This window comes from Eleutherodactylus coqui, chromosome 10 (assembly GCF_035609145.1).
Source record: "Eleutherodactylus coqui strain aEleCoq1 chromosome 10, aEleCoq1.hap1, whole genome shotgun sequence".
In the NCBI taxonomy this organism is placed as follows: Eukaryota; Metazoa; Chordata; class Amphibia; order Anura; family Eleutherodactylidae; genus Eleutherodactylus; species Eleutherodactylus coqui.
In genome coordinates this window covers 24,760,546-24,783,905 of record NC_089846.1, presented here as the reverse complement: position 1 = coordinate 24,783,905, position 23,360 = coordinate 24,760,546, and the positions used below count along the sequence as shown (strand labels likewise).

Below are 23,360 nucleotides of genomic sequence, written 5' to 3'. Positions count from 1 at the left end.
TAAGGCCTCATGTCCACGGGGAAAATCAGGGCCGCCGCGGATTTTCCATGCAGAATCCCGCCGCGGGTCCCTCCTTTCCCGGGGACATGAGGCTAAAAATAAGAATAAACTCACCTGTCCGGACGCTGCGGATCTTCCCTCCATCGCGTAAGGATCTTCTTTCTCCGGCCCGGCGGATGTGCTCGGCACGCCAGCAGCGTGCCGCGCATATCCGTCGGGCGGAAGATGGAAGATCCGGCTGCGACGGAGGGAAGATACAGTGTCCGGACAGGTAAGTTTTAATTCTGGTACGGGTGTTCTGCGGATCCGGATGGCTTCCATAGGCTTCAATAGAAGCCTGCGGGAGACCCGCACTAAAATGGAGCATGTCGCGTTTTTTCCCCGCACACGCAATCCGCGCCTCAAGGGGAAAATAACATCCGCAGGTATTTAACTACCTGTGGGTGTCCAATGCATCCCTATGGGGCGCGGATCCGCGTGTGGGAAAAACACTGCGGATTTTAAATCATCTTTTCCCCGTGGACATGAGGCCTCAGTCCTAGAGTTCTCCGACTAGCTGGTTGCACTAGTCCTGTTCTTGGGACTAACGGAGATGAGTTTTATTCACCCAGGTTACCGCTTTAGGAGGTTTTCCAGTTTTGTATACAAAAGGTTGAAAGAAGCGCTTCATGTGTACCTTCCTTAGGTGTTATGTAAATAAGTTCCGCAATAATGTGCTCATTATGCAGGGTTGTATTTTTACACATCACTATGTGTTTGTTAAATACGGCCCTGCGCTGCTGCCAGATTTGCACGTACAGCGTAAGTGAAGTGACCAGATGAAACACTGCGGAGTTTCAGAGCTCGTTCGGCGTTGACCAGGGAAGGGTTCATCACAATATAAACAAGTAGATTTATGGCTGAATGCACATGGGCATGCACGAAATCCGCCCATGGACGGGGGTCCTGCGTACCTGTGTCTTCTTTCTTCTGTAGTGCAGATGTGCTGCGGATCGGACGCCTTCCATTGAGGTCAATGGGAGCCGTCTGTGCGGAAAAGGCTCCAACATCGAGCAGGCTGCAATTTTTCCTCCGCGAGCGGAAATCGCAGTTGATTTCCGCTCGTGTACGTGGAACAATCACTTTTGCATTGCACCCTATGGACGGACATTGCTGCGGAACCCACGGGCAAGACGCCCTCCGCGGATTCTGCAGCAAAAATCCGCCCGTGTTCATGAGCCCTAAGTCCGTATACGGGGTTACGTTTCAGATCTACACCAGACCCTTCCTCAAATAGGTGTACCATATGGTTTAGTGCCTGGGGAAGAGTGGTGTAGACTTGTAACGCATTGTAATCCGCTATACCTGAATAAGGCAGCTTATATAGATCACAACGAGCCCTTTATGGCCAGCGTTGAATGAGCTCTGAGCCTCAGCAGATCTGGAATACAATAGGGAGCATGTGACATACCAAACTCTAATATATATATTGTGCCGTAATTCCTGTGGAATGTCTGCAGCAAAAGTTGTCAAAATCTGCAGCAGATTTCACTTCTTCAATTGAATATATATTGAAGGGCTGAAATCTGCTGTAGATCTGCAACAACATTCACATCAAATGGTGCAGCTTTTGCTGCAGAATGTCCACTTCAGACAATCCGCAGCAAATTCTGCACTGTTTGGACATACCCTTAGGCCTCATGTCCACGGGGAAAATCAGATCCGCTGCAGATTCTACATGGAGAATCTGCAGCGGGTCCCTCCTGCCCCGCGGACATGAGCGCTGAAAATAGAAATTTAAAAGCATTTACCTTTCCGTAGCGGGCGGCGAAGGTCAGCTGTTCCTCACGGCCGGATCTTCATTTTCGGCTGGCGGATGAATTCCTGACGCCGGCGGCACGTCGTCGACGTGCCGCGCGCATGCGCCGGGCACATCCGCCGAGCCGAAGCAAGGGAGATGCGGCCGTGAGGAAGAGCAGAGCTTCGCGGTCCGCTGCGGGTGAGTAAATGCTTTTAATTCCTATTTTAGGTCTCCCACGGATCCGGACGGCTTCCATAGGCTTCAATAGAAGCCCGCGGGAGCCGTCCCCGCGGGAGACCCGCATGAAAATGGAGCATGGTCCAGATTTTTTCATGCTCCATTTTTTTTAAAATGCCTTTTATTGACGATCCGCGGGTATTTATCTACCCGCGGGTGGTCAATGCATCCCTATGGGGTGCGGATCCGCGCGCGGGAGATCCGCTGCGGATTTTAAATCACATTTTGCCCGTGGACATGAGCCCTTAGAGGGGTTTTCGAGTCCTGTAATACTGATGATCTAACCTCCCGATAAGCTATCAATATCTCTTCAATGGGAGAGAGCTGCAGTACCCTCACTGATCTGATATTGATGATCTACCCCAAGGATAGGTTATCATTATTACAGGACTGGAAAACCCCTTTAAGTAACACAATTTGCTAAGTTAAAAAAAAAGCCGTGCATCCACCAATTTTGTAGCCTATTATCCTGCAATGTTAATCCAGAAGAAGGCAAAAAACCCTAATGAGGTAGGAGTAAACTTTTCTCATTTTAGGGGGGAAAAAAATTCCTTCCCGATTCCAAATCTGGCAATCACAATAATCCCCGGATCATCGACCCTTCTGACGTAATCCAGTAAATAGAACTCGTAATACTGTTGCAATAAAGAAATGCATCCAAGCCGTTATTGATTTCCTTTAGTGAGTTCGCCATCACGACATCCTCAGGCAGAGAGTTCCATAGTCTTCACTGCTCTTACAGTAAAGAATCCCCTTCGCTGTTGGCATAAAAACATTTTTACTTCTACCAGATTCTTAATAAGTGGGCAATACTTAGCCAGTCCAAGACTGCAGCAGAGGTGTTTTCTATTGGTATCTGCATGCCAATCCAGTGAGCTGCAGGGTTGAAGTTTGTAATATTGGATAACACGTGGACCCTACACCTTTTATAATTCTGTAAAACACTTTCTTGGGTGATGTGCTTTGCCGTGTGATAATGCCCCTGCATGTAATATTCCAATTGGGGGTGAGAGGTTCATGAAATACTCAATATATAGTTATTAGAGATGATCGAGCGTACTCGGAAAAGCACTACTCGCTCGAGTAATGTGCTTTATCCGAGTATCGCTGTGCTCGGGTCTGAAGATTCGGGTGCCGCTGCGGCTGACAGGTGAGTCGCAGCGGGGAGCAGGGGAGAGCGGGCGGGAGAGAGGGAGAGAAAGATCTTACCTCCGTTCCTCCCCGCTCTCCCCTGCAGCTCCCCGCTCCGTGCCGGCACCCGAATCTTCAGGGACGAGCACAGCGATACTCGGATAAAGCCAATTACTCGAGCGAGTAGTGCTTTTCCGAGTACGCTCGCTCATCTCTAATAGTTATCCTCCATAAAGAAAAGCAGTCAAGTTTTCAAGTGCAAGGAACAAAAACAGTCATTGCCTTCTAGTTTTCTGAAGAACACTATTCATACTAGATGGACATGGGCTGGATGGGACGACTTTACATTCTTGCTCTTCTTCTTGCTTCTGTACTTGCGCCAGGCCCTCTGAATAACCATAGCAGCTTGTTTTTTGCGCTGAAAGAGTTGCTTCCTCGCCTTCTCCCGCTCTACTAATTGCAGCCTTGCTTCTAATGGAATCAGCTCAATGTCAAGCTGCTGCCAGTCAGTAGTGCTTTGACTGAGTCTTGAAGAGTCTCTGGGAATCGGGATTGTCAATGATCTCCTGAAGTTAATATCGCTCGCTGGAGAGCAGGTTACAATTTTCCTTTCTATTTCTCCATGTTTAATCCCTCTCAAGTGTGAACCGGAAGCACTACGATGTACCTTTCCCAAAAACTTTTTGTCTTCGCACTTGGACAGTTTTCCACTCGCACTTCTCCGTCCAGTTCGGGCAGACAAACTTCTTTCTTGATGTTTTTGCTTCTCTGATAGTTCTTTGGAATGGATACATTTATCTGTATTTTCCATCGGGGCTATTAGATCTTCCGGTTCCCTTTTTCTTCTAGTTGACCTTGGTTCTGCAATATTATAAGCTCCTAGTTTTTGGGTAACTATGTCCATATCTTCACTTTTATTCTTCTGCATACTGGTGCTTTTTATTTGCTTTTGAGTGACGTCCTTCTTATTGGTGTTTTCAGAAGCTTGTTTTTCCTGTACAAGAAGTCTCTTTCTGCCATCTTTATCACTATTCTCTAGCCGTAGGGAAGAACCAGACCCTTCTCTGATCTCCTTATGTGATTTCCTACGACCTTCTTTGTGGCCAGGCTGCACTTTTTCCAGTGTGGTGACATTGCTGCCTTTTTCTTTATGTCTACCACATTTCTGACTGTCATCTCGCTTGTTCACTGGATCATCCTCATGATACTGCTCCTCGGAATGTAGAGTTGGCGATGAAGGACTTTGAGAGTTACAAGCTTTTCTGGAACTCGTTCTGCTGGGCACCACACAAATCTCTCTGTGCCTTGGAGATATTTTACCATCCTGGACTACTTGGTAAACTTGGCTGTGGTGTTCCTTAAGTTTTGTCTTATTGGTAGCCTCTTTCAGTCTTGCCCCTTTGCTTTCCTTATGTTGCTCCTCATTAGCACTTTGCCCTTCGTCCTGGTTCCTTACGACCTTGGGTGTTTTAACTTGTTTTTCTTCTTTCTGCCCTTCTTTAGCTTGTTGACCAGTTCTTACCTTCCTCTTATTTTCTCCTTCTCTTTTTTTGGCAGCGGCATCTTTTCGCAGTTGCTCGTGTTTCATTAGCAGATTTTTCCTCTCCCGAAAGGCCCTCCGCACTTTGTGTCCTTTGTAAACCGCTTGAATTTTGGAGGCAGCAATATCTTGTATCGCAGCAATAGAGAGGGCGCCATGCTCAAGCATGAACTGTATTACCTCCTGATGCCCGCCGAGCAATGCGTAATCCAGAGGGGTGTATCTTTCTTCCGTGCTTTGCATTTGGTTGTGGAAAGCATTATAGTGTAGAAGTAGTTTTACTGCATCCAGGTAGCCGTTGTTGCATGACCAGTGCAGAGCCGTGCGGCCGTTCTTATCCTGGATGTTGGGATCTGCCTTACTTTCCATTAACACTTCCATGCAGCCAATATAGCCTCCGTAGGCTGCACACTGCAGTGGAGTCCGGCCTTCATAGTCCTGGGCATTTGGGTTAATATTATTTTCTATAAGTATCTGGCATACATTGGCATTCCCTCCTAACGCTGCCCAATGTAGTGGCGAGCGCCCATCCTTGTCCACAAGATGAACTTTCGCACCGCCTTTGATTAAAGTAGAGATGACCTCCCTGTGTCCCATTTCGCATGCTCTGAAGAGCGGCGTATGCTTCATGACATCAGCGGCATCAACTTGGGCTCTGTTTTCTAAGAGAACGCGTACGGTACTAATCTGCCCAGATAAGGAAGCAGCATGAAGGGCAGTGCCACCGTATTTATCCGTCCTGTTGATCTCAAGTTCTCGGTCAAGTTCCAACATAACTTTTAAGACCTCGTCACTTCCTTTCCCGGCTGCCCACATAAAGGCAGTCCGACCCTCTAAATCTGCTTCATCTCTCACGGAAAGGTGGGTGAGCAAAACCCGTACCGTATCGGGGCAATTGCCTTGGGCGGCATAATGTAGAGGCGTTGCTCCTTGACTGTCGGAAGGGATGTTAGGAGAACGATTTCTTTCTAGAAGGAGATTCGCAATAGGCGTGTGACCCAACAGGGCTGCCCAATGTAACGGGGTGCGGAAGAGATTGTCATACGGCGCTACGTTGCATCCCCGATAGGAAGTAAGAAGATTAACCACTTCTTGATTGCCATCCCCGACAGCCAGATGAAGAGGAGTGCGGCCTTCGTAGTCTTGCCAGTTCAGTAAAGACTCTGTTGGCGCTGCTTCCAGCAAGCAACGCACCGTTAGGGCGGCTTCCGGGTCTTTATGTCCTGCTGCCCAATGCAATGGTATTTTCCCCTCTTGGTCCGGGATGCCGATGTTGGACCCATGCCTCACCAACAACCTGACGTGGCGCGGGCGGTTGTAATAGGCGCTCCAGTGTAGGGCAGTTTGTTTTCGTTGATCTTGGGCATCGACTTGCCCGGGTGGAGTGTGTTTCAGGAGAAGGGCTAGACAGCGGGTATCTTGGTGCCGGGTGGAGAGGTGTAACGCCGTGATGTCCCGTAAATCGCGGTGTGTGCAGTCAGCCCTACGAGACAGGAGAAGTTTCAGCAGACGATGGTTGCCGGTTTGAGCCGCTAAGTGCACCGCCGTCCTCCCGCTTCTATCAGAGCGATTCACAAGGGCCCCGTAACGGAGGAGAGCTTCTGCGCAAGCCCTACGATCGCCCAGGACGCTGTACATCAGAGGAGTCCTCCCTAGCTGGTCCTCCTGGTCAATCAGATCTGGGCTGGAGCCAACGAGGCGCAGCAGAGTCGCCTTGTCCCCTGTCACAGCAGCTGCATGGACAGGAGAGGCCAGGGAAGAGCCCTGGGGCGGGCTGCTCATTCTTGGGACAGCTGAATTCCCCAGCACAAAGTCACAGGAAGCCAATTTCTTACAACCTCATATGGTCTCCATGGAAACAGCAACCGCTATTTTTCACACGAGCCGGTGTTCTCATCTCTATGGCAACGTCCGAGCTATCCACCGCGGCGGCTCTCTATGGTTGTGGGCTTGCGCATGCGCTCTGAGCAGGCGCGTCAGGTCACATGACTTGTGCAGTCTGACCTCGGAAGTATCAGTCTGCAGGCAGCTGTCATGGCGGCCGGATCTCTCCCAGCCTCCATGGCTCCGTACTTCCCGGGATACCGGCCGTTTGACCCGGAGTCTCTGGGTTTGGGGGCCGCCTTCCGCCTCACCTCTTTCTCGGACATGAAAGGCTGAGGCTGTAAAGTCCCGCAGGAGACGCTGCTCAGACTCTTGGCGGGACTGGAAGAGGGGGAACCCAGAGAGGGAGGCGGCTTGGAGCCGGGGGGCTCGTGTGCGGTGCAGGATGGAGGATCCCCAAGGCTGGGTGAGCAGGGAGGGTCTTATAGGGGGTTATGTGCATGCTGGCATTCCGGTGCAGTGTGTCAGTAGTGTGCTAGACCAGGACTTAAAGGGGAAGTGCATACACGTGGGAAGACCCCATTGGCGAGGTGTGCCATCTGGGAACCCCATTGGCGAGGTGTGCCATCTGGAAAGATCCCATTGGCACTGTGCGGAGACTTCTGACTTGCTGCAAGTTTAAGATCATTCATTTTTAAAGGGGGTTTTGGCCATTTAACCCCTTGCAGTATTTAAAACTTTGGCCTTAGGCTAGGTCAATAGTTGATCAGCGAGGAGGTCCACCAGTTGGGACCCCTGGCGATCACTGATCTCAGTCTCTGCACTTACGGCTGGATGTTGACAGCTCTGTCCGTGTTGTGGTCGAAGCCGTAACTGCACTAGGATATATACAGCAGCTTCCACTTATTTCCATGGCCGCTATTATACTTTCTATCCGGCATCGATGTGGACGTTTGGCCACGCTTCAGTGAGTGCGGGGGCTGAGATTATCACACTGGTGGACTGATCCCTACTGATCAACTATTGATGACCTTTTCTAAGGACAGGTCATCAATACTGCAAGGGGTTAAATGTCCAGAATACCGTTTTAGCCTCTCTCTTTAAGGGTTCACTCACATGGGTGTATATGCGCCCAATACTTAGTGCTGAATCCCTATTGATTTGCATTGGAGTATTCACACGTGTTTTTCACGTGCATCAAAAAAAAAAACACGCAGCATGTTGTATTTTGGTCCGTGTTGCCGAGCGAAATAGCCCATTGAAGTCTATGGGAAGGCGTGAATACACATGGTGCACGCGTATTCACTGCATAGTTAGGTATTAAATCAATGAACTTGTTTTGGGGATTTTTTTTTTTTTGCACATGCGTGATAAATGCAGTGTTTTGGTCTGTGAAAATGTTGGGTCGTCACGGATCGAAAACTTCATACGCCTGTGTGAATGAGCCCTAAAGAGAACTACTCAGCAATGAGTTACCATATGACCGCTCACGGATCTCAGGCTGCGGTTGTGCTGCTCTTACTTGATTGTCGTATCGCTCAGCGTGCGACATCAGTGATGGCTCTGACAGCGGGCGGACAGTCAAGAGTCGATGCGATTATCAGCTAGGAGCCGTGACTATTCGCCGCAGTGTTGTACAAAGAGGGGCGACAAAGTGTGGCAATCGCTAATTTCAGCAGGGGCGCACCTACAAAAGTACAAGCACTATAACATGGTGGCGGGCGATGGATGCTGTTGTTTTGACACCCTGTACATAATACAAGTAACAAGAAGAAACTTTGAAATATACCGAATTAGAGAAAAATCCCTTTTTCTCTACTTTTGAGTCACTTTCGAAATGATCTTTGGCAGTTTACACAGAACGATTATAGTTCAAATTTGCAAGAACCACTTTTTTTTAACGATATTCGTTCCGTTTAAAAGGGCCAATTTATGTGTGACAATTATCGCTCAAGCGAAGTCTTTTGAGCGATAATGGTCGCGTGTAAATGCTACCATCGTTTGCTTTTCGTCTGAACGATGACTTTTAGTTGAGTTTAAAATCCATCGTTCGGCTGGGCAGTTGATGGCAGGGACCACATCTTGTGATTCTCCACGGTAGCGCTAATAACATTTTATTCAGCGGTAGTCCCACAGCTGAACAAAGGGCTGTATGCCGATAACAGACCAGCTGGCTGTTCTCTGCATACAGCTTAGGGAGGCTTATTTGCATGCAAATGAAGGTAATAAGCTACTAATGGGCATTAGTGCCCATTAGCAGCTTATGTAAAATGACCGCTTAAACTGTCAGTCATCCTAACTTTTGAACGAAGTTTGAGCGATCACCTTTGCGTGTAAATGGGCCTTTAGTCCTCAGTTCTTATCTTTTCTCTCCTGTATGTTCTAATTTAGCTATTTTATGCATGGAGTTTCTGTGTTCTCTCCGTCCGTGTGGGTTTCCTCTCGGTACACCGGTTTCCTTCGTCATTCCAAAAACATACAGATAGGTGATTGTAGATTGTGAGCCCCAATGGGGACAGAACCCAACATCATATCATGTGCATGCGCTACATAAATATTGGTGATTATTATGGTGTTGTGGTTGCTGGCAAATGATGTTGAGGGATGATATAATTAATTATATCATAACCTAATTCCGTGTTGGATATGAGAGCCATGTGAATTGCTCATGGCATATCAGTTGCTTTAAGCCGGATTGCTGCAGTCAGCTGTTGGCTCAGGCAATATCACACGGGCGGCACAAGGTTCACCAGCTGGATTGCAAATTAAACAAAGGTAGTACTCTACTCGAGTACTTGACTACAATGGGAGACTCGAGCATTTTTGTATGTGGGCCGCCGTGTCCCGAGCTCTTTTTTTTCGTGGTTCGTGTTTTCTCTCGCGCGTGCTGCATCGGGGAGGGGCCAAAACTGGGGCGGGGTTGAACACAGCGTCATGCTCGTTTGAGTAACGAGCACCATCGAGTATGCTAATACTCGAACGAGCATCAAGCTCGGCAGAGTACGTTCGCTCAACTCTAGCTATTACTTTTATTTGCCACTTTTAAAAAGGTCGTCCATTCGTAAATAATTAATGGCCTATCCTCAGGTTATGCTATTAGTAGTAGATTAGCTGGTGTCTGCTGTGCGGGACTCTGCTGATCAACTGTTCACAGGGCCACTGCAGTAAGCAGACAGCTCCATTCCCAATATAGTGGTCAGGTTTGGTATTACACGTGAAGTTCCCCATTAAAGTGAATGAAAACTTGGCCTGCAATACCAAGTCTGGCCACTACAATGTGAACGGAGCTATCTGCTTCTTGCAGATATCAGCTCAGTGCATGATAACATTAACCCAGCAAACGGCTGTTTAGTGGGGGTCCTAGGTGGCAAAAGTACTAATGTGCTATTGATGACCAATCCTGAGGCCAGGCCATCATCAGTTTACAACCAGACAACTTCTTTAATGTTGAGAAGCAGACATTGTCTAAACTAAAGCCTCTTTTGTGTGCTTTCCTTGCAGGTATTGGTATGGATTCGTGTGTAATCCCTTTAAGACACAGAGGACTTTCCCTTGTTCAGACCACTGACTTCTTCTATCCATCTGTAGAGGACCCCTATATGCAGGTGAGGAAAGGGTTAACTAGTAGTTTTGCATATTCGTCATCCTATCTATCGCTGGTTCTTGACTCCCACATGATGGCTCTACATGCTTGGAGCATTAGTATCTGCTGAGTCGATATGGTGAAGCTTCGGAGTGAGCGGGGAAGGAGTCTGCTTGCAGGGCATGTCACGCGGCCGCCGCACCGGTCTTGTCTGCACTCGTAAACGCACTTTTTGCATTCACTTTGTTCAACTTTTTTATTTAGCTTCTCTTTTTAGACGGTGGACAATGTCCTAATAGTCTGCACTACGTGTATCCGGAGCTGAACTCTTTGCTTTCTTCTGCAGCAGAGGTTTAGTCTGGAATAAACTAAAGAATCACTCTGAGCAAAACTGATGACGCTGCCTAATGCAGGGCCTAAGGAGCGCGATGCATGACTTGGGGCATTCTGACTAGTCAGCCCTGAATCTTTGTATTACCGCTTGGAGTGCATATTCAAACTTAAGGGAGTTTTCTAGACCGCACCGCTGGGATACACTGGAGTTGGAGTGGATGTGTTGCTCCAACCTCTGTGTAGTGGCCGGCGCTTGTAATTGCAGGTGCAGCTCTCACTAAAATCAATGGGACCCCAGCCTGCCATTATAAGCGCAGCTCCCTTTTAAGCCTTGTTCACACGGGTAATTTACTGTCAGTTCCACGCCAGATTTTTCTGATGTGGAGCTGACCGTTTTATCCACAGCAGAGCTTTGAGGCTGAGCGACAGTTCGGTCACAAATTTTCATGTGGATACACACACTGATATAATCCCAGTCAATGGGCAAATCAGTATGTGGCCACCTAGATTGAAAACTGTGCCAAGAATTGACTTGACAGAGTTGTTTTTTTTTTTAAAACCTCTCTCTCCCCAGCAAGCCATTTTTAGGCCGGTCTCACATGGGCAAGTTTGAATTGCGGAATCTGCAATCGTCAGCCGCACGGACGATCCACCGCATTCCACACGTTCAAACAGAGTATTCGCATGGCTGCTCACATGAGCGGGCAACAACTGCGATTTTTCACTCGCGAAAAAAAAATTGCAGCATGCCGTATTTTTGCGCAGATTTAATAGAAGCCATCTGACCCAGATTGCTTCCATTGAATTGACATAGCAGAAAGGTCGCAGACTCCACATCATTGCCTAGCGATGGCATGGGAAAAGCAGGGATTTTTAAACAAATCTGTACTATGCGGACCATCTGCAGTACAGATTTTATAGGTACGCGATGACGCCGGCCGGACACAGGATCAGATTCCGCTATGTGCTCTTGCATGCAGAACCTGACCCACTTGTGTGAAACCGGCCTCAAGTTCCTTAACACACACTCCCAAGAAAATGCACATAAGAATGAGTAGTACCTGCTATTTGTTTAGCGTTTTATGACACATTTGTAACGCATTCCCCTCCCCCATATACTATAGAAAAAACGCCAAACCTACAGCTTGATGTGCCTGCAAAAGAAAAAAACAGACCCAAAAAATGCACAATTTTTTTTTTTTTTTAGTGCATAGTTAATAATTCCCTATTGACCTACAACTAACCTATGCCTGTTTTTGCCATGGCTGCTTGTTTTTTTTTTTGTTTTTTTTTTTTGTTTTTGGCAAGAACGGCAGCGGTCAGACATTATCCACGAGTCAGTAGGGAAATATTACATGCACCACACTCAATGGGACGGACTTAATAGTCCTGTCTAATAATTACACAGTTCAGACATAGACCAGACCGTCTTAAAGTGCAGCAGATTTATCACAGTGGCGCGGCTGAAAGACAAATCTGTCAAATCTTAAGACTGTCTAATCTGAGTTGATACCACCTATTAGTTGGTTTAGTTTACAACAATTTGCACCATGTTGTAGTCACAATGTATAACACACTATGTCACATTTTCGATTTCAATGGGACCTTTTATTGCATAGCATGGCTCTCGCATGCCGTGCGATGTGAGGCTTCCCATTGAAATCAATGGAAAACATTTCCGATCCTCAAGCGAGGATGAAAATCGGAATTTCACAGATGCAAGGCTTTTTTTGTTCGCCCCAAAATTGCCTGGCATCCGCGGGTGTAATGCAGGTTACCGAGCATAATATCGCACTCACCTGTGTGTAGGTAGCCTCAGCAGAAATGTTGTGAAAAATCGGCACCAAAATCCATGTCATAATTCACCCCGCTGGTGTGGATCTGCAGCTGATTTCACCTTAGAAAGGGTGAGGTCTACTCTGTACCCGCACCAATGGGGTTGATTTTTGGTGCTGATGTTCTGCCACAGAACATGCTTGGGCTGCTCTCACAGCGTTTACCGCACCCATCATTGCAAGATAAAGCAGACAGTGTTTGAAAATCGCAGCGTTACAAATGCCACGCTCGTCTGAGCAGCCCCGTTGAAATCAATGGAGCCGTTTTACAGAGTTCAGCGTGGCATTTGAAACGCCACCCTAAAGGCCACTCTCGCATGGGCTCAGCAAAATGCTGCGATTTCGATCGTGGAGTTGTGCCGTGATTTTACTATCTCTTTCAGATGCAGGTTCCCGATGCCAACAGTGGGTTTTAGCGCACCCCATCATTGTGATGAGGTGCTGGGAAAATAGAGCAGGGAGCGCTCGAGGAGCGCATGTCTGCAAGGCCCCTGTTTAAATCAATGGGAGCCTTGTGCCGCGGTAAAAAACTTATCTGTGTGAGCGTGGCCTCAGTCTGTTTCTTTATGAAACTGCTTCAGCCTTTTTTGAAACCTTATATCCTGTTATGAAATCCCCGTTTGGCAGAGTCTCCTGAATTTCCAGTAATATTTCACAACCAGCTATAAACCGCTGATGACCGTTGCAGCCTCATGGCTCCGGCATCATTAGCTTTCATGGATACGGACTGTGATAAGAGAAGTTCATTATATGCAACATTTAAAGGGAACCTGTCACTAGGTTCCTGCTGCCTGAGCCGCGGTCCGCATGAACCCGGGACAGGAAGATACATCGCAAGATTGTAGGTGGTGTTCCAAAACTGCTGCATTTTAGATTAAACATACTTTGAAGATCAACAGAGCGGAGCCTGCGATCATGGGTGCTGCACCATACAACCGCCTTCCATGTGAATCATCGAGAATGACGGGTCACTTCCTGTGTGTCCTGAGACCTGCCAGTCTGTAATGTGGGCGGGCAGAGGCTGGCATGGCCCGGTGCTGACTCGGGTTCTACGCAGCGCCTTTTCTTGTGTCCCAAAAACGAGTAGCTGTGTGGAAAGCGGACGGACCCCATTATAGTCAATGGGCTGTTTAGTTCCATCCAGCCGCAGGGATTCCCCTTTCCTGCTCCCCGAATAGAATAGGAAAGGGGAACCCTCAATGGAGATGTGAAACTACCCTAAGGGCTCTTTCCCACGAGTGTATATCGGGCTGCCGTTTTCATGGGCGGCCAATATACGCTGTGATCTGATGCGTTGGATTCCAATGCATCAGATCACATCGCCGTATTCCTGTGATGTAAAAGTGCCCTGCTGGCCAATATAGCGCCGGCGTTTTTTTTACCTCAGGCCCAAAAGATAGTCCTGGAACTATCTTTTGAACCAGAGACCGTTGGCCACTGCATGGGCTCCTATGGGAGCCACTGACAGCGGCCGGAGAAGGGAGGGAGCTTAGCAGTGTGACTGCTAACCTCCCACCCTGGAATCAGCCAGAGGGGAGGGGAGAAGAGGTGAGCCAGCGAGGGGGAGGGAAGGCTCAACCGCATGGCAGCCTCGGCGTATACGCGCCGGGGCCTATGCTGTGTGAACGGGCGCACAAACGTTAGATGGTAGCGTATATCGGCCGGCCATTAAAACGGCGGACGATATACGCTTGTGGGAATGAAGCCTTAGGCACCCTGTCCACGGGTGAGGCGGAATATCGCTAGCGATATTCCGCCGCCGGGGAGCAGGGGAGAGAACTGACAGTTTTCTGCGGTGAGCCTATCTGACAGACAGGCTCGCTGCGGAGAATCGAAGGCATGCTGCGATTTGACTCCTGTGAGCGGACAATCGCTATGATTCTCCGCTCCTGGACAGGGGGCTGCGCTTTCCATAGCAACACTATGGAAAGCGTGCACTGCGTTACTCATGGCCGGATTATGGCCGTGAGTAACACAATGCACTATTGTCCGTGGACAGGAGCCATAACAAAGAAATTGTCCTCAGATTACATCCGATCACTGGTGGTTTTAAGCAGTAGGACATCCTGTAAATTCGCTGAGGGTTATTCATGACCGCTAAAATACGGAGTTTTGTCTGTTCTTACCGCACCCCAATAATTTACTGCTCCTGAGGCATGTATGATGTGTTATCAGCCGACCCTGACACCACTTTTTTTTTCGTTCCTGATTTCAGGGTCGTATTGCGTGTGCCAACGTGCTGAGCGACCTCTATGCCATGGGAATCACAGAATGTGACAATATGCTGATGTTACTGAGTGTCAGCCAGAAGATGACGGAGGAGGTGAGCCTGTGACATTTTCTCAAGTTCATTTTGAACCGTTGTGACTTCTTCCTGCTTACCTCAAGAGTCACATGTTATCTGATTGGCCTATGGTAGCAGATACTTGCTTAGGTGCTAATGAAAGTAGTGCAAGCCAACTTGATTTCCACCATCATGGCACTTCTTATGCCCTAATAAACGTGGCCATACGCAGAAGTCTTAAACAGTTGAAGTTGACGAGAAATGCACTTGTGCGGAGAACTAATGTGCTGCCAGAAAAAAAAGGTAAGGGTGGTTTCCATTGCTCAGATTAGGTTGGCCTCAATTTAGGTCACTAATAATCTAAAAGGACATGGGGCAGTTCACTGGGGGCTGCTCGAACTTTGTTTTGTTCCATTGAATGGAGCGGAGTTGTAATACCACACACAACCTTTGGACATGTGTGGTGCTGTTTGTACAGTAGAAAGGAGCCATGGTTTTCTAATTCTGGCCAGTCTCTTTAATGGCATGGTTGTTTCCACTTAGCAGTCTACCACTATATCATGATGTATGACTTCCAAGATCCATAGTATGATTGTTACCTACGGCTTACACTGGTTGTAAAGTATTGATGGCCTAGCCTTAGGATAGGCCAGCAATTGTAGATCAGTGGAGTTTTGCCTCTCGGGTGGTACTCTGATCAGCTGCTTGAAGGCCTGCACTCATGCACAGACTGGGTTACTACAGAAAGCAGACAGCTCCGTCCCCACTGCAGTAGCTTAGTATTGCTGTGAATGGGAAATTTGCCTGTAATACCAAAACCGGCCACTGCAGTGGGAACAGAGCTGTCTACCTCCTGCGGAAATTTGGTTTGGTGCACAAGCAAACATCTGATCAGAGAAGGTCCTGAATTGCAGACCTCTGCTGATCTATTATTGATGGCCTATCCTAGCTATTGCTGGTTTACAACTTGACAAGCATCTCTGCCCCGGGTTCATGCTGCTCATGCATCAGGCAGCATGAGAACTGAACAGAATCCCTTTAAACAAAACTGATATTACTTCTTATATTTGTTCCAGGAAAAGGAGAAGGTTACACCCCTGATGATTAAAGGTTTTAAGGATGCAGCCGAGGAGGGGGGCACCTCTGTCACAGGGGGCCAGACTGTGGTTAATCCGTGGATCATCATTGGAGGAGTGGCAACAGTTGTCTGTCAGTCAAATGAATTTATCATGTAAGTTTCCCTTTGCATTTCTACATTGAATCTCAACAGTTGTAAGAATTAAAGGGCCCATCTGAATTTTATTTTTGACTTTTTTGACCATTTGGTGCCTTTTTAAAGGTGATGTCCATCTGTCCAATCCTCCGGTGGTCTCTCCGGTCTTTGTTTACAAGCGGGTGGTTGCAGCGATCACTTGCCGATCAGTGATCATGTACCATACTCTTCTTTGTACAGATGTTTAGATATGGAATTATAAAATGTACTATATACAGTGTTTGGGCGCATTCAGACGACCGTATATCGGCCGATATACGGCGTCTCTCTCTGGAGGGGGTGGAGGCTGGAAGAGATGGGAGCAGTGATCTGAGCTTCCGCCCCCTTTCTGCCTCCTCTCCGCCCCTCTGCACTATTTGCAATGAGAGGAGGCAGGGATAAGCTATGGGAATTAGCCCCTCCCTCGTCCCGCTTCTCCTCATTGAAAATAGTGCAGGGGGGTGGAGAGGGGGCAGGAGCTCACAGCACTGCTCCCGGATTTTCCAGCCTCCACCCCCTGCAGAGAGACGCCGTATATCGGCCGATATATGGTCGTCTGAATGCGCCCTTTTTGTGCCATTTTACATTGTTTTGCATGTTTTTTTGGTTTAATTGTGAATCTTTGTTTTTCCAAAGAATTCTCCGTTATGGGGGAGCCCCCTAAAAAGCTAGTTTCAAAAAAAGTATGAAATTCATGACTTTGTCACTTTTTTTTTAACAAACTACAAAAAACCCCCCCAAAAACTGTAGGAAGCCTTGGGCTATGCCCACATGGGACGGGTTTGCTGCGGAATGTCCGCAACCGACGTTCTACCACAGATCCACAGCGGAGGATCCGCAACATTTGGTGCAGAATTCACTTCTCTCACCAAACATCCCGTGGTACAATTGACATTCTGAAGATCTAAAATTCCCACCGCTTGTCAATTTCCGCATGAGTTTTGTATGGATTTTTTTTTTCTGCAGTGTGGATGAGACTTTGAAAATCTCGTCTACTTTGCTATTACTGCAAATGCCATGAATTTTCCATGCAGACGTTCTGCGAAATCCGTGGCAAATCTGCCCCGTGGGGATGTGGCCTAAAGCTGCTGGCTCAGACCTGGCTTGGTGCAGAGAGTTGTCAGCGGTACTAATTTATTAAATATCTTGTTTCACTTGAATGCTTTTAAACATGATCTAATATTCTTTCTCCAGGCCGCACAACGCTGTTCCAGGCGATGTCCTCGTGCTGACGAAGCCTCTGGGGACGCAGGTAGCTGTGAACGCCCATCAGTGGTTGGACAATGTAGGTGATAGTTGTAGGACGCTGTATCTTTATAAGGACCCTTTCATGAATTTACACCAATTAACATTATTTAATCTCTCGTTAGCCTGATCGCTGGAATAAGATCCGTCTGGTGGTGAGCAGGGAAGAAGTTGAGCTGGCGTACCAGGAAGCCATGTTTAATATGGCTACTCTGAATCGCACAGGTAATTACGGGTGCTTATTATGGTGTAAGGGGCCTCTAAGATCTTATGTAATTATATTTTTCGCCCTTGTATAATTAAAGCTGAATCTTATGTACCGTTCTCATATACTTCTGTAGATTTAATTTTCAAGCTCTCTGCTTCTTGTCAGTGAATATGAATACGTTTGGTTTCCTGCAGAGGCTGAAAACCTGTTCACAGCTGAGAGATTGGTACAATTGTATTCAATCTTGACAGTCCTGTAATGATGACTTTGCATCAATGCAGGCAGACTGGGATAGGACTGTAGCAAATTCTCGGTTGTTAGAAGTACAGTACTTACAGAATACATTGATGACAGTTTAAACCTCCGGTTGTTAAAGAGCCGATTATTGGAACCTCTCTTATGGTTCCCCTGAGGTACAATTGCTGTACAGAGTATACTAGAGGAGACAGCTAACAAACACTATATTGACTAAGTAACCCTACTGCTCCAGCGCCCATCATCCCATATGATGCACATTGTCCTGAATCCTCCAGACCTGCAGTGACTGCCTCTATTCGTTTGTATGAGACCGGCAAACTCCGTCTCATAGGAAAGAATAGAAAATCGCTGATGCTGACGGATTCAACTAATCATAATGGAGGTCATGTGGAACGATGGGGAGCAGAGCACCTATTTTATCAATATAGCATTAGGTAAGTATGGTTTTAATCCTAGCATGCTCTGTATACAAATTGCACACTGGGGAAATAAGTTTGCCTGAAGAGGCCCCTTTAAAGGGATTCTCCAGGACTTTTACTATTCATGGTCTCTCCTCAGGATAGGTCATCAATAGTTAAGCAGTAGGGGTCCATTGCTCTAGATCCCTGCCAATCAGCTCATAGCTGGGCCCCCTGCTGTCCATGCAGATGGGAGCTGTGCTTGCAGTACCAACCTATAAGCTTCCAGTGCTGTCCACACTGACAGCAAGCTCAGTGATCAGCTGATCGGTGGGGATCTCAAGTGCAAAACTGCCAATAATTAACTATTCTTGGGATAGGTCATCAATACCCAGTCTCCCCAAAAATAGGCCCTACCATGATTTTTGGGGAGGCTTGAAATAAGGACTACCCCAAAAATAGGTCATGGCTGCATTGCATTAAAAACATGCATTACCTAGCAGGCTCAGTAATACCAGGCACATCCAATTCATAAATCCCACCTCCACAACGCGATAGCTGGGATTGGTTCATAGAGCGCTGCATTGATTGGCTGAGCAGCGGTCAAAGAACCAATCATATCTATCGCATTGGTTCACTGGCTCCAGAACCAATAAATGTAGACCTCAATCAGAGCCATTACTTCCTCAAGGTAGGATTTCTGAATCCCGTAACCAGGAACTGATCTTCTGTGGGCGGTCAAGAACTGCAAGAAGCGCGTCGGAGGTCCAGAGGAGGAGCGGGAGGGACCTGAACTGAGCCTGCTAGGTAAGTATAAGACATCCTCTGAAAATAAGACCTAGCACCCCCTCGGGACAAAAATGAATATAAGGCAGGGGCTTATTTTGGGGGAAACTCGGTAGTAAAAGTCCCAGACGATCACTTTAACATCAATGTTCCCATCCCAGGACTGGTTTTCTTAACCAAACTCCCTTTTGTTTTTTCTTGGTGACAGTCATATTTAACCCCTTCATACTCCAGGGTGTACATTTACGTCCCGGGCATGCAGGGTTTGTAAGGAGTGGGATTGGAAGCCAATCCCACCCCATACACTGTGGCTGATAATGCTTTAAATGCCCCTGGTAATTCTGACAATGGTATTTAGATGCACTGATCTGTGTTTGGTGTCCCGAATGTCCCCGCCATGATGAGATCGCAAGGTACTGTTTGAATGCCATAGCAGCTTTTGATGCCTTCTGAAGACCACTAAGGTTGCTGTGACTGATAGGCAGTCTATCAAAATGTGATATAATGCAATACTATGATATATACATAGTATTGTGATATAATGCAATACTATGGTATTGCATTATATTGCATGGGCGATCAAACTATCACACGTTCAGGTCCCCTATAGAGGCTAAAGTTAAAATGAGCGTAAAAATAAGCGGTTTTTCCAAGATTTAAACCTATGTCCTTGCCACAGGATATTGGGTAAGTGATTTGTGGGAATCTGACAACTGGGATATCAACCCACCGTTTGAGAACAGCAGAAATAGGACCCCAATTCTAAGACTGGCGAAGGTCCCATGGGTTGGAGCTGCAAAGATCATGGGATAAGAACACTTATCCCATACTCTGTAGGTAGGGGTGAAGTTTAATTCTTGGGACAACCCCTTTAAGGCAATGAGTAAGTGCTTTTAAATGTCACTAGGTATGCCTATGTCTTATATTTTAACTCTTCTTCCTTCAGCTGCGGCTTTGATGCACACATTCAATGCTCATGCCGCCACTGATATTACTGGTTTCGGGATCTTGGGCCATGCTCAAAACCTGGCACAACAGCAGCTCTGCGAAGTCAACTTTGTTATCCACAATTTGCCCATCATCGCCAAGATGTCTGCCATCACAAAGGCTTGTGGAAACCGTTTTGGTTTACTTCAGGGAACATCTGCAGAGACTTCTGGTGAGCGTTAATTCGGTAGTAGCCGCTTTATGAATTTTAGATTGTACTGGGAACAGGTGGAGAGTTTCGGAATGAGTAAGTCGGACTAATTGGGATCAGTTGGGTGACAACTAGTGGACATGAAGTTGGATGATTGTCAGATGACCTCTTTCTAATCTGCATGTTTGCTTATATAGGTGGCCTACTCATTTGCCTACCGAGGGAGCAAGCTGCTCGCTTCTGTGCCGAGATAAAATCACCAAAGTATGGAGAGGGACATCAAGCCTGGATCATTGGGATAGTAGAAAAAGGAACCCGGTCGGCCCGCATTATAGAAAAACCACGGATTATTGAAGTGACTCCGCGTGGTGCTGGGACCAGTGACTGTAGCACTACAAGTCTAGAACCACCATGCTAAACTGGAACGTCAAAGTGCCTCAGGTTTCTTGCTTCAACTGGAGCTTCTTCTGTCTGTGCAATGGGGTAAAATGCTTAAAGGTACTGCAGTTGATTATCATTATCTGAATCGGAGAAATTACAAAAATGGCAGAATTAAATTGTTTTTGTTAATTTTGCTTTCATGGCGGACAATGTGCTTTCATAAAGCCCTTCCATTGTTGTTGCCTCCACTCCTAAGGTCCAGGCCTGAGCAGCTGGATCTGTGAGTGATGGAGAAGGGGCTCCGGTCGCCATCCGTACCCTCCTCTCTTAATGACGTCTCTTCCTATAAAACCACCAGAACTGGGCTGGAGGTGACTGATGTAGATTCAGATGAGGGTGGGAAGGTTGCCGCGTCCTTGGATTGGGCCTGTAGATGGCTTTTCAATAAAGATAATCTTTTCGTGAACAGATATTGAAGGCGTTTTTGCTATTTTATAGCAGATTTTATTTACAGAGGCACAAAACACATTCAGTGGTTGACAAGTTGAGTAAAACTTGCAGCAGATACAGTCTTCCTTCTGGGTCTTTTGTTAGGGCCCCTTTCCAAGGGATGGCTGTCAGGCGCAGGAGCATCCTACAGCCATCCCCGCGATAATTGCGCCTGTGCTTTTACATAGGGGCGATGATCGCTGTGCGAATGGAGGCGGAGTGCGCCCGGGATCGTTCCAGCTGTCCACCTCCATTCACAGTGCATAAACGGATGCGCTATTGCCTGTTTACACAGGCAGACTGTCGTTTGATACTCATGTCTGTACGGTCTGGATGACTAATATCGTTCCTCGTTCAGATTATGCATTTACACTAAATTATAGTTCACATTCCCACGCTCCTGCAAGAATCTGGATGATCAGTGTAACAGAGGCTTTCCCTTGAAAAATGATTCATAGATTAATTTGTATTGGCCTTAAAGGGAATGATCACAACTAGAGATGAGCGAGTAGTGCCTTAGCCGAGTATCTCCCCGCTCGTCTCTAAAGGTTTGGGGGGCGGCGAGGGGGGGGGGGGGGGGAGGAGGGGGAGGAGGAACGGAGGGGAGATCTCTCTCTCCCTCTCCTCCCCTCCCTCTCCTCCCCTCGCTCCCTGCCGCAACTTGCCTGCGCCGATCCCCGAATCTTTAGAGACGGGCGGGGAGATACTCGGCTAGGGCACTACTCGCTCATCTCTAATCACAAACTTTTTTTTAACTAGTTAAAAGCAGAGTCTGATATACAGTAACTTATTTCAAATTTTCTGATGGAATAAAAATCCATTCTGCACATGACTATGGCGGTGGCCATCTTGCCCCGAGCTGCTAACAGCATTCACAGACATGCTTTACAGCAGCCACATAGACTAGCTTGTACTCGGAAGATGACTTTCTATAGGAGTCTCGTTGACCTCTACAGGAGACTGCTGTGGGCATGCTCTGTGACCTGTGCAGGGAGGGGGAGGAGATAAGCTGTGACAATCGCCTATTGTGACTGGTGGACAGATCAGCGGTGTCTGTACATAGGTGTTACTTGTCACTGTAATTCCGCTTGTGATGAGGACTGTTGAAAAATTCTCTTTAAAACAGGATGTTTTAGACTATTGGGCTTAGTGATTCATGTAAAAACTGCAAGATTTCAGGATAGTTTAAGCAGGAAATGGAAACTTAAAACCACCAGAAGCTCTTAATCTATTTAAAAAGGTTATATTTTTTGACACATTCCCTTTAAGATCTACTTAAAAAATAAAAATAAAATGTACATTCATAAATAGGTTATCCCCCTCCCCTATTGGTATCATCCTTCAGCTTCCAACAGTAACATTGCATCAGTGTACAGTCAGGTAAGTGTGCATTTGTTAAGCAGTCCATAGTGTTGAGTTATTGTATGCAATCCATCACATGTATCTGCAGTGTGTCGATGTCGGGGGCTTTGTACTGACACTTTGGGCAACAGAATTCTTGTCGCTCTACCAGTGGGTGAATGGAAGGAGGTGGTGGAGTAGCGTAGGGTGGCTGGTACAGCCCTATAAAGAAAACAGAAGTATTAGTAGTAACATACTTAAAGGGAATCGGTCACCAGGTTCATGCTGCACGAACCACGTGTGGTCCAAATCCAGGACCATCCACCCCCAATCCGAGACAACCCCCCCGTCATCATTGAATGACAGCTGAGCTCAGCCATTCATTGAATTCAATGAATGGTTACAGCGCTCAGCCATTTTCAATTCAATGAATGTTTGAGCGCTGTGACCAATCAGATTGCACTTGTGCATATAAATGGACCCTCATACTGATGAGACTAAGCTGCAATACAGTGTGGTGTCTCGTATATAGAGGGGCCACGGCTGCTTCAGACAGCTGATTGGTCAGAGAAGAGACAGAAGCAACCTGGAGGAGGCAAACAGGTTAATATGTTGAGGTAGAACGTAGATGCATGCATCCCTGTGTATACATGCCTAGTTTCCCTGAAAATAAGACAGGGTCTTAGATATATTTTTGCTCCCCAAAAATGTACTTTCCATGTATATAGCTGCCCGGACACTATTTAAAATGACTTAACTTTTATTAGGGCTTATTTTTGAAGTAGGGCTGATAGTTCACGCATCCTGAAAAATAATGCTAGGGCTTATTTCTGGGGTAGGTCTTACTTTCAGGGAAACGGGGTGTCTTCATTCACATGTCTCTTCTCTTCTTAAAGAGGTTGATGGGTACCTCTTAACAGGTACAGCCAACCCAATGATTGTCTGAGCCCAAAGGGGAAAAGAGTGTGATTTTTATATTGGGCGTGGGGGTGGGGGTGGGGCGGAGAACAAGAATGTAAGCTCCGCTTCTCAGTTTTATTAAACCAGCATGAATAGATGTGTTTTGGGGCTTTGGCACTGGGCACACACATCCAGGTCTTTTTAGATGCACCAGAATGTGTGTCTGCAGGTGAAGAGGAGCTTTGAAACACATCTATTCTTGTAAGTGCAATCTCTCTGGCAGAAACGGCATGTGTAATAGTCTGGACTATCCAGTCCCATCCGTATGCATCCTATTTTTGGTGGCACACACAACTGGCTAGGAGAAAACAGCCAATTGGGGCTTTCATTTGGGTCTCCTTAATGGCTCCTTCACGC

General features: G+C 47.1%; 3 protein-coding genes across 7 annotated transcripts in view; 1 reads left to right on the top strand and 2 right to left on the bottom strand.

Moving 5' to 3' along the window:
• Window positions 1-3,371: 3,371 nt before the first annotated feature.
• On the bottom strand, window positions 3,372-6,559 carry INVS (inversin). The gene has a single exon (XM_066580611.1). It carries the CDS (start codon window positions 6,468-6,470, stop codon window positions 3,456-3,458), a length of 3,015 nt encoding a protein of 1,004 aa, XP_066436708.1. The 5' UTR covers window positions 6,471-6,559; the 3' UTR covers window positions 3,372-3,455.
• A 131-nt stretch (window positions 6,560-6,690) lies between these two features.
• Window positions 6,691-20,683, top strand: SEPHS2 (selenophosphate synthetase 2). Its single transcript, XM_066580612.1, has 8 exons — window positions 6,691-6,978; window positions 10,014-10,117; window positions 14,479-14,586; window positions 15,624-15,778; window positions 16,994-17,084; window positions 17,170-17,269; window positions 19,641-19,853; window positions 20,030-20,683. The coding sequence occupies exons 1-8, from the start codon at window positions 6,723-6,725 to the stop codon at window positions 20,248-20,250; spliced, it is 1,248 nt and encodes a 415-aa protein (XP_066436709.1). The 5' UTR covers window positions 6,691-6,722; the 3' UTR covers window positions 20,251-20,683.
• A 655-nt stretch (window positions 20,684-21,338) lies between these two features.
• IKBKG (inhibitor of nuclear factor kappa B kinase regulatory subunit gamma) overlaps window positions 21,339-23,360 on the bottom strand; it is a 41,058-nt gene continuing 39,036 nt past the window's right edge. For 4 of the 5 annotated variants that reach the window (XM_066580622.1, XM_066580623.1, XM_066580624.1 and 1 more), the window contains one exon: window positions 21,339-22,265. In XM_066580622.1, the coding sequence (XP_066436719.1) occupies window positions 22,120-22,265 (146 nt within the window). In that variant the 3' untranslated portion in view covers window positions 21,339-22,119. The remainder of the gene's footprint in view (window positions 22,266-23,360) is intronic. The other variant, XM_066580626.1, reaches the window with a different exon arrangement.